General features: G+C 53.6%; 1 protein-coding gene across 1 annotated transcript in view; it reads right to left on the bottom strand.

The window, feature by feature from the left end:
• Window positions 1–2,310: 2,310 nt before the first annotated feature.
• Window positions 2,311–9,449, bottom strand: part of LOC119967981 — a 94,882-nt gene continuing 87,743 nt past the window's right edge. The window contains exons 3-4 of the mRNA XM_038801081.1: window positions 2,844–2,993; window positions 2,311–2,760 (exon numbers count right to left, since the gene is read on the bottom strand). Of these exons, the coding sequence (XP_038657009.1) occupies window positions 2,311–2,760; window positions 2,844–2,993 (600 nt within the window). The remainder of the gene's footprint in view (window positions 2,761–2,843; window positions 2,994–9,449) is intronic.

Here is a 9,449-nt window from a genome sequence, read left to right as displayed (position 1 = left end):
CTCCGCCTCCTCTCTGAGCCGCATGCGCCCACGCTGCCACAGGACTGCATGCAGGGCAGTGGCACCCACCACGGTGGCCAACATTGCTGGGTGTTTCCAAGATATTATGATCTACAGGGGGTGAGGGGACACATTGTTACCATGGCGCATACCCCCGTGCACAACCAGGTGCCAAGGGCTAGATGGACGCCCCGGTCGACACTGCGCGCCCCGGCCATGCCTGTCACCCATCCCTGTCCCGTCGGTGCCCCCCGCTCATTGCTCCCGTTCCTGCTGTCATGTCCACCGTATGATGGCACTGCCCTCATTGGGGCCTGCCGTCGGTGTGGCCCTGGCTGTTCACCCGGTGGGTGTCGCCGGTTGGGTGGGGTGGCTGGGGAGGGGGGGGCAGCACCCATACGGCCGTCAGCCCTGTGTGCACCCAGTGCCTGGGGTGGGTGGGCAGCAAGATGGCCGCCATAATGGCAGCCGTTGCATGGGCACCGCCTGTGGTGTCGGAGGCCCCCCCGACTGCTCGGCCAGTATCCCCCCCCTCAATGACCCTGGCAGCACCCCCCCCCCCCCCCGGTGCAGACAGTACGGCAGGTGTCCGTTACGGGGCCCAAGGTCCCCCCACGCCACCTCCTCCCTCCGCCCGCTGCCGCATCAGCCGTCACACCTGCTTCATGAATTTTTGTAGGTGGTTAGAACCTCGCCGTCAGGCCTTCCTCTGGGCTGCAGAATCGCTCAGGCCCCGGAGAATCAATTGTTGGGGTGCCCAATGAGATTCTCTGGGCCGCGCGGCAGGTGTGGCCATTCCGTTGTATTTCCGGAGAATCGGAAATCGGCACGAAACCGGTGGCAATGCCGATTCCGGCGTCGGAGCCAATTCTCCAGCCGATCGCGATTTCGGATAATCTGCGGAGAATCCAGCCCTACGTCGGCTTTCATGTTTCTTCGGTGGGTGAAGATTCTGGATCTTTTCACTGGGCCGTTGAGTTCACTGACGTTCCAAGTGATTCTCCTGTGCCCCTGCCCTCCGTGGTTTCCCTTTGTTAGGGGGCCGTCCAAGATGGCCGCTGTCACTGCTCTCCCCAAGCGGTCGGGTCCCTAAGTATTCTAGATTGCTTCTTATTCATTTCCAGAGCTTATCTAATTCTTATTTTCCCTGTTCCCTAAATGTTACGGAGAGCACCGATCGCTCGAACAGCAGAAGGATTAAAGAGCGGGCAGAGCACCGATCGCTAAATCAACAGGGAGGATAAAGGAGCACCGATCGCTAGAGCAGCGGAAGGATTAAAGAGCGGCGAGCGTGAGACCAGCAGCGTGGAAAAACAGGTGGTGACAGCAGCGAGATGTCAACAAAATATTAGACTGACATTCTTAAACTAACTGAACAGAAACAATCTGAACAGCTTAAAGAAAATATTCCCGAGCTGTCTACCAATCAGCTCCCTCCCTTGTGCTGGTGTCACCATCATCATTGACCTCTCTCCCTGAAGCTTGTTCTCCCTCCTGATTGGACATTCAAACTCAACTTGTGTTCAATCCAATTTCATCATTGAGATGTAGTTGTACATCAACTAATTCAAAATGTTTACTGATATAATATGTCTTTGTTCAGAGGTGAATGCGTAATATAAGAAATCTTACGTTATGTATTTAATTAAGTTTCCTTTTTAATTAAGTTAACTTTTTAGTTTTTAATTAATCAATTGATCAAGCTTGTATTCGGTGTTTATATTAAATTCAACGTTTACAGATTTAAACCGACACGCCTCCTGGTGTTCTGATGATCGATGTGAATGTTTCTTCCAGCTCCAATCACACACTCACAGAGAGAAGTGAGAAAGCGAGGGAGAGTGTGTGGGAGGAAGACTCAAGGCCTCAGGCCCTGTGAACAGAACATTCTGCTCACAGCCTGAACCTCAGCACCGCTCAGCTCAAAGTCTCGCCCACTGTCACCCTCAGCCACAGACTCAGACTTTGTCAAAGCTCCGCTCACGGCCTCGGTCACCGCTCGTCGCAGGGTCACGGCCTCGGTCACCGCTCGTCGCAGGGTCACGGCCTCGGTCACCGCTCGTCGCAGGGTCACGGCCTCGGTCACCGCTCGTCGCAGGGTCACGGCCTCGGTCACCGCTCGTCGCAGGGTCACGGCCTCGGTCACCGCTCGTCGCAGGGTCACGGCCTCGGTCACCGCTCGTCGCAGGGTCATGGCCTCGGTCACCGCTCGTCGCAGGGTCACGGCCTCGGTCACCGCTCGTCGCAGGGTCACGGCCTCGGTCACCGCTCGTCGCAGGGTCACGGCCTCGGTCACCGCTCGACGCAGGGTCACAGCCTATGTGACCGCACTGCTCCCATCCCCCATCCCATTACTGAGCCGCTCACGGACTCGGTCACCGCTCGTCGCAGGGTCACGGCCTCGGTCACCGCTCGTCGCAGGGTCACGGCCTCGGTCACCGCTCGTCGCAGGGTCACGGCCTCGGTCACCGCTCGTCGCAGGGTCACGGCCTCGGTCACCGCTCGTCGCAGGGTCACGGCCTCGGTCGCCGCTCGTCGCAGGGTCACGGCCTCGGTCACCGCTCGTCGCAGGGTCACGGCCTCGGTCACCGCTCGTCGCAGGGTCACGGCCTCGGTCACCGCTCGTCGCAGGGTCACGGCCTCGGTCACCGCTCGTCGCAGGGTCACGGCCTCGGTCACCGCTCGTCGCAGGGTCACGGCCTCGGTCACCGCTCGTCGCAGGGTCACGGCCTCGGTCACCGCTCGTCGCAGGGTCACGGCCTATGTGACCGCACTGCTCCCATCCCCCATCCCATTACTGAGCCGCTCACGGACTCGGTCACCGCTCGTCGCAGGGTCACGTCCTCGGTCACCGCTCGTCGCAGGGTCACGGCCTCGGTCACCGCTCGTCGCAGGGTCACGGCCTCGGTCACCGCTCGTCGCAGGGTCACGGCCTCGGTCACCGCTCGTCGCAGGGTCACGGCCTCGGTCACCGCTCGTCGCAGGGTCACGGCCTATGTAATCACACTGTTCCCATCCCATTACTGAGCCGCTCATGGCCTCGGTCACCGCTCGTCGCAGGGTCATGGCCTCGGTCACCGCTCGACGCAGGGTCACAGCCTATGTGACAGCACTGCTCCCATCTCATTACTGAGCCGCTCACGGCCTCGGTCTCTGTCACTACACTTGGGGCCTTAGCCTCCCTGTGAGCGCACCATGGAAGGGGATTTAGACATGGAAGGAGTCAGAATGGTACTGAATGAGTATCAGTCTTTACCACAGAACGTGGTGCCCAAGGCACTGCTGCCTCACAGTGCCGATGACCCGGGTTCGATCCCAGTCTTGGGTCACTGTCCGTGTGGAGTTTGGCCACCTGCAAAGGACCATGGGAATTATGGCCACCCCAGGACTCAAGAGCTTCTGTGTATTTGAAACACAGGTAGACTAGACCTGATCGAAACCTGCGCTCGTTTACATTCTAATGGCCCACTTCCCCAGGACTGCACTCAAGAAACCGATGCAGACACAGACTGATCGGCGCCACTCCCTTTACTCAAGAGACCCCCAACTGCCAAGGTCAATGACCGCTAAGGACCCGCCCAGCCACCAAGGCACCCGCCCCTTTATAGGCCAAAATCGAATGCAGTGATCGAAGCCTGTCGGATTATTGGGTCCAAGATTAAGGACCGCCCCAAAGAGCGCGAAATCGCAAAGGAATAAAAGGGGACACAGCCATGTGTTCTATCTCTCTTGGATCCGGCCTCTGCCAGCCTCTTTTGGATCCGGCCTGTGCCAACCCAACTGCAGCATAACGACCAGCCAGCCAAGTGCAAGACCGACGATCGCTACCTGACGGATGAGCCCAGCAGAGACAGAACCACTTTCTTCGAACCAGCCACGTGAAATCCAGATAAAGGCCTTATCCACTGCACAGAGCCGGTCACCCTGAAGTATAGGTTATTGAAGCTGATCGGTGTAGTTTAACCCGTACTAGATATTGTGTTTGCATGTCGAAGTGACCCTTGTGTCTGTAAATAAACCATCTTTTGAACTAACTAACTGGTTGTGTGGTTATTTGATTGATATAAGGGAAGGCTTGTGGTTCAGTAAGAGAAATAGAAACACCCACAATATTGGCGACGCTGTTGGGACATAACATATCATAAAAAGAGCCTCAGTACCATATTGGCGACTCTAAAGAGCAACATTATTGGTGATGTTGGTGGGATAGTGTTCCATTAAATTGGCATCACATCCTCCACCATCTGGCCTGAGCTTGTGAAATCCTACCAACTGGTTTGAGACAATTCACACCTCTTTAACCTGGGGTTACCGCTATCTCTGGATCTGTAAAGACTTACTAACGTGCAAATGCTCGCATTCAAAGTATCGTCTTGCATCATTGACATTGTCTATAAATCTATGTTTCTGGAACCTACCCCTTCATTCATCTGAGGAAGGAGCAGTGCTCCGAAAGCCAGTGATTTGAAACAAACCTGTTGGACTTTAACGTGGTGTTGGAAGACTTCTTACTGTGCTCAACCCAGTCCAACGCCGGGATCTCCACATCATGTGTGGAGTCTGCACGTTCTCCCCATGTCTGCGTGGGTTCCTTCCAGATGCTCCGGTTTCCTCCCACAGTCCAAAGATGTGCAGGTAGGTAGATTGGCCATGATAAATTGCCCTTAGTGTCCAAGACGTTGGGTGGGGTTACGGGTAGAGGGTGTGGGCTTGGATAGAGTGCTCTTTCCAAGGGCCAGTGCAGACTAGATGGGCCGAATGGCTTCCTTCTGCACTGTAAATTCTGTGTTTCTTCCCGTCACCCTTCTCTCTCCCCCTGCCCCTCACCCTTCTCTCCCTCTGCCCCTCACCCTTCTCTCCCTCTGCCCCTCACCTTTCTCTCCCTCTGCCCCTCACCCTTCTCTCCCTCTGCCCCTCACCCTTCTCTCCCTCTGCCCCTTGCGTGGTATCTCAATCGATGTGTTTAAGATGATCAAAGTAGGGTCGGTATATTTGGGAGAGTCGATGAGGAGATTTCTTACCAAGGTGGAGCAGTGTGTGGGGGTGGAGGGTTTAATCCACAATCGGCTGGAACTGTCTCTGAGTTAGAAACAGGCCGTTTAGTGGCTCGTGTCAGGAAGCTCTGCGTCACACAAAGAGAAGTGGAAATGTGGAACTCTCCCAAACAGCTGCCGAGAGTGAGGGAGGCCAACTCGAGGATTGCTGAGTGAGGGAGGCCAACTCGAGGTTTGCTGAGTGAGGGAGGCCAACTCGAGGTTTTCTGAGTGAGGGAGGCCCACTCGAGTTTAGCTGGAGTGAGGGAGGCCCACTCGAGGTTTTCTGAGTGAGGGAGGCCCACTCGAGTTTAGCTGGAGTGAGGGAGGTCCACTCGAGTTTAGCTGAGTGAGGGAGGCCAACTCGAGGATTGCTGAGTGAGGGAGGCCAACTCGAGGTTTGCTGAGTGAGGGAGGCCAACTCGAGGTTTTCTGAGTGAGGGAGGCCCACTCGAGTTTAGCTGAGTGAGGGAGGCCCACTCGAGGTTTTCTAAGTGAGGGAGGCCCACTCGAGGTTTGCTGAGTGAGGGAGGCCCACTCGACTTTAACTGGCGTGAGGGAGGCCCACTCGAGGTTTGCTGGGTGAGGCGGTGAGGGGCTAGGAATCAAAGTGGGCAGTTACCATTCAGATCCTCCATAACCTAATTCAACATCAGAGAGGGGCTGAATGGCCTCCACAGTTCCCATGATGAGATACAAAGCAATGATAGAACACAACCTTTCATGTGTGTATATATTTACAAAATACAAAAACCGTCAGCAATATAAACTCATGGTACAATTCTTTAGAAACATTTACAGGGACTCGGAGACCCTGGCGGTGATAATTCACGAATCCTTCAAGGTGGCAGGGCAAGAAGAAAAAGGCTGTTTATAAATTAATCCCCCAGCCTGTTTGCTTCAGTGGGTTCATTTCCATTTAAAAAACACACAGAACGAATGCCACATTGCGAGGAGCCACTTCACTCAGTTGCAACACCAATTGACAGGGTGGCAGAGTGGTTGGCACTGCTGCCTCACAGCTCCAGGGTCCCAGGTTCAATTCCAGCCTCGGGTAACTGGATGCAGTTCATACTTTCTCCCCATGTCTGCGTGGGTTCCCTCCGGGTGCTCCGGTTTCCTCCCATACTCCAAAGATGTGCAGGTTAGGTGGTTTGGCCATGCTAAATTGTCCCTTCGTGCCCAAAAAGGTCAGGTGGGTTATTGGGTTACAGGGATAGGGTGGAGGAGTTACCTTAAGTAGGATGTTCTTTGAAGGGCCGGTGTAGACTCGATGGGCTGAATGGCCTCCTTCTGCACTGTAAATTCTATGATCTATGATGAACGTGCCAAACGATGGGTTCCGTTCCTGCCTTTTCAAACAACACTTCAATTGGCCCAGTTATCGTCGCTCCTGTGTCACAGTCCACGGTTTAGAATGGACGGGTCGGATGGACAGGGTTTCAAATAGCGCCAATCGAATAGGTAGCACCTCCCAACGTATGGAACTACATTGATTGATTGATATTTATTGTCACACGTACCGAAGTGCAGTGGAAAGTATTTTTCTGCGGCCGAGGGAACGTACACAGTACGTACATAGTAGACAAAAGAATAATCGAGAAAGTACATTGACAATGGTGCATCAACAAATAGTGATTGGTTGCAGTGTGGAACAAGGCCAAACAAGAGCAGCATAGGGCGTCATGAATAGCGTTCTTACAGGGAACAGATCAGTCCGAGGGAGAGTCATTGAGGAGTCTAGTAGCTGTGGGGAAAAAGCTGTTCCCATGTCTGGATGTGTGAGTCTTCAGAATTCTGTACCTTCTGCCTGATGGAAGGGTCTGGAAGAAGGCAATGCCTGGGTGGGAGGGGTCTCTGATAATGCTGTCTGCCTTCCTGAGGCAGTGGGAGGTGTAGCCAGAATGAATGTGGGGGTGGGAAGCTTGTGTGATGCGCTGGGCTGAGTTCACCACACTCTGCAGTTTCTTGCACGATCTTGGGCCGGGCAGTTGCCATACCAAACTGTGATGCAGCCGGATAGGATGCTCTCTATCGCACATCTGTCGAGGCACTTTCCTCCCGACTGCCCTGCTCTCAGTCTGACAGCAGGACCACATGCAAGTTCCAAGTTCCACCCCCCCCCCAGGTGTCGGAAATCCAACAAGAAGAAGCAAGTCAAACTATTCTCCCATGGGTTTCCTCTGGAGAAGAGAGCTGGAGAGACGGGGTCAGTGGTAGATTTGGAAACAATGGCTTTCGGCTCGGTGAGCATCGGCGACTTTCCAGAACTTTCCGTCTTTCACACAGTCGGCTTCACCGGTCTGCACTTTTGAATGTAGGCGAGCAGAGCGAGGAGCAGCAGCAGATTCAAGACGCTCCCAATTACCACAAGTCGGGCCCTGGTTTCGCGTCGACCTGCGGGGAGGGGGGGATGGAGAGAGAGAGAGAGAGAGAGAGATTGGTGAGAGCAGAGAGGGAGATAGATTCAGTCGAAGCCAAGGCTATCATGATCAGGAACTGAGGGACGTCACAGAGGCATCGTGAGGATCAGTATTTGGGCCACAATTGTTCACCATCTATATCAATAATATGGATGTGGGCCCAAATATTTCCAAGTTTGTGGATAATACAAATCTAGGCGGGAATGTGTGTTATGAGGAAGATGTAAAGCGGATTTGGACAGGTTGAGTGAGTGGGCAGGAACACAGCAGATGGAACATGTGGGCGGCACGGTAGCACAGTGGTTAGCAATCTTGCTTCACAGCTCCAGGGTCCCAGGTTCGATTCCCGGCTTGGGTCACTGTGTGGAGTCTGCACGTTCTCCTTGTGCCTGCGTGGATTTCCTCCAGCTGCTCCGGTTTCCTCCCACAAGTTCCAAAAGACGTGCTTGTTAGGTGAATTGGACATTCTGAATTCACCCTCTGTGTAACGAACGGGCGCCGGAATGTGGCGACTAGGGAATTTTCACAGTAACTTCATTGCAGTGTTAATGTAAGCCTACTTGTGACAATAATAAAAATTATTACTATTAATGTCGAAAAATGTGAGGTAATCCACTTTGGTAGAAGGAACAGGGCTGCAGACTATTCCTAAATGCTAAGAAATTAGAAAGTGTAGATGTCCAGAGGGACCTGGGTGTCCTTGTCCATAAGTCACTAGAGGCTAACAAACTGGTGCAGCGAGCTGTTAGGAAGGTCAATGGAAGGTTAGCCTTTATCACAAGAGGATTTGAGTAGAGGAGAAGTGAGGCCTTGCTTCAATTGTATAGAATCCTGGTTAGACAGCACCTGTGCTGTTCTGGCCCCCTTACCCCAGAAAGGGTGCTATCGCCATCGAGGGAGTGTAACAAAGATTCGCCAGACTTGTTCCGGGGGTGGCAGGACTGTCTGATGAAGAGAGATTGGGTAAACTGGGTCTGTATTCTCTAGCGTGTGGAAGAATGAGGTGATCTCACTCAAACCAACAAAATCCTGAAAGGAATAGACAGGGTCGGTGCAGGTGAGATGTTTCCCTGAGTTGGGAAGTCAAGAACCAGGAGACACAATTCCAAAATCTGGGAGATGCCACTAAGGCCGGACACGAGGAGAAATGTTGTTGAGGTTGGGGACTCTGGGTCTGTGCTCTTTGGAGTTTAGAAGGATGAGGGGGGGAATCTTATTGAAAGTTACAGGATACTGCGAGGCCTGGATAGAGTGGACGTGGAGAGGATGTTTCCACTTGTAGGAAAAACTAGAACCAGAGGACAGAATCTCAGAGTAAAGGGACGATCCTTTAAAACTGAGATGATGAGGAATCAGCCAGAAGTTGGTGAATCTGTGGACCTCTTTGCCGCAGAAGACTGTGGAGGCCAAATCACTGAGTGTCTTTAAGACAGAGATAGATAGGTTCTTGATTAATAAGGGGATCAGGGATTATGGGGAGAAGGCAGGAGAATTGGGATGAGAAAAATATCAGCCATGATTGAATGGCGGAGCAGACTCGATGGGCTGAGTGGCCTAATTCTGCTCCCATGTCTTATGGTCTTACCCAGAGGCTGGTGAATCTTTGGAATTCTCTATCCCAGGGGGCAGTGGAAGCTCAGTCACTGAGTAAGTTTAAGGTAGAGATTGATTCATTTCTGATTGAGAATAATGTTAAGGGTTATGGGGACAGGGTGCGCAAAAAGCATTGAAGTGTTCAAGCAACCGTGATTGTGTTGAATAGCGGAGCGGTTCCAATGGTCGAAATGGCCAACTCCTGCTTCTCTGTGGGCGAGGAGTTTCGGGCTGGGGTGAGGGGGTTTCGGGCTGGGGTGAGGGGGTTTCGGGCTGGGGTGAGGGGGTTTCGGGCTGGGGTGAGGGGGTTTCGGGCTGGGGTGAGGGGGTTTCGGGCTGGGGTGAGGGGGTTTCGGGCTGGGGTGAGGGGGTTTCAGGGCTGGGGTGAGGGGGTTTTCGG

The sequence above is a fragment of the Scyliorhinus canicula genome, chromosome 6 (genome assembly GCF_902713615.1).
Source record: "Scyliorhinus canicula chromosome 6, sScyCan1.1, whole genome shotgun sequence".
NCBI classification, from domain to species: domain Eukaryota; kingdom Metazoa; phylum Chordata; class Chondrichthyes; order Carcharhiniformes; family Scyliorhinidae; genus Scyliorhinus; species Scyliorhinus canicula.
Note: the sequence above shows the minus strand (reverse complement) of the source record. Positions and strands in the feature narration are given on the sequence as shown.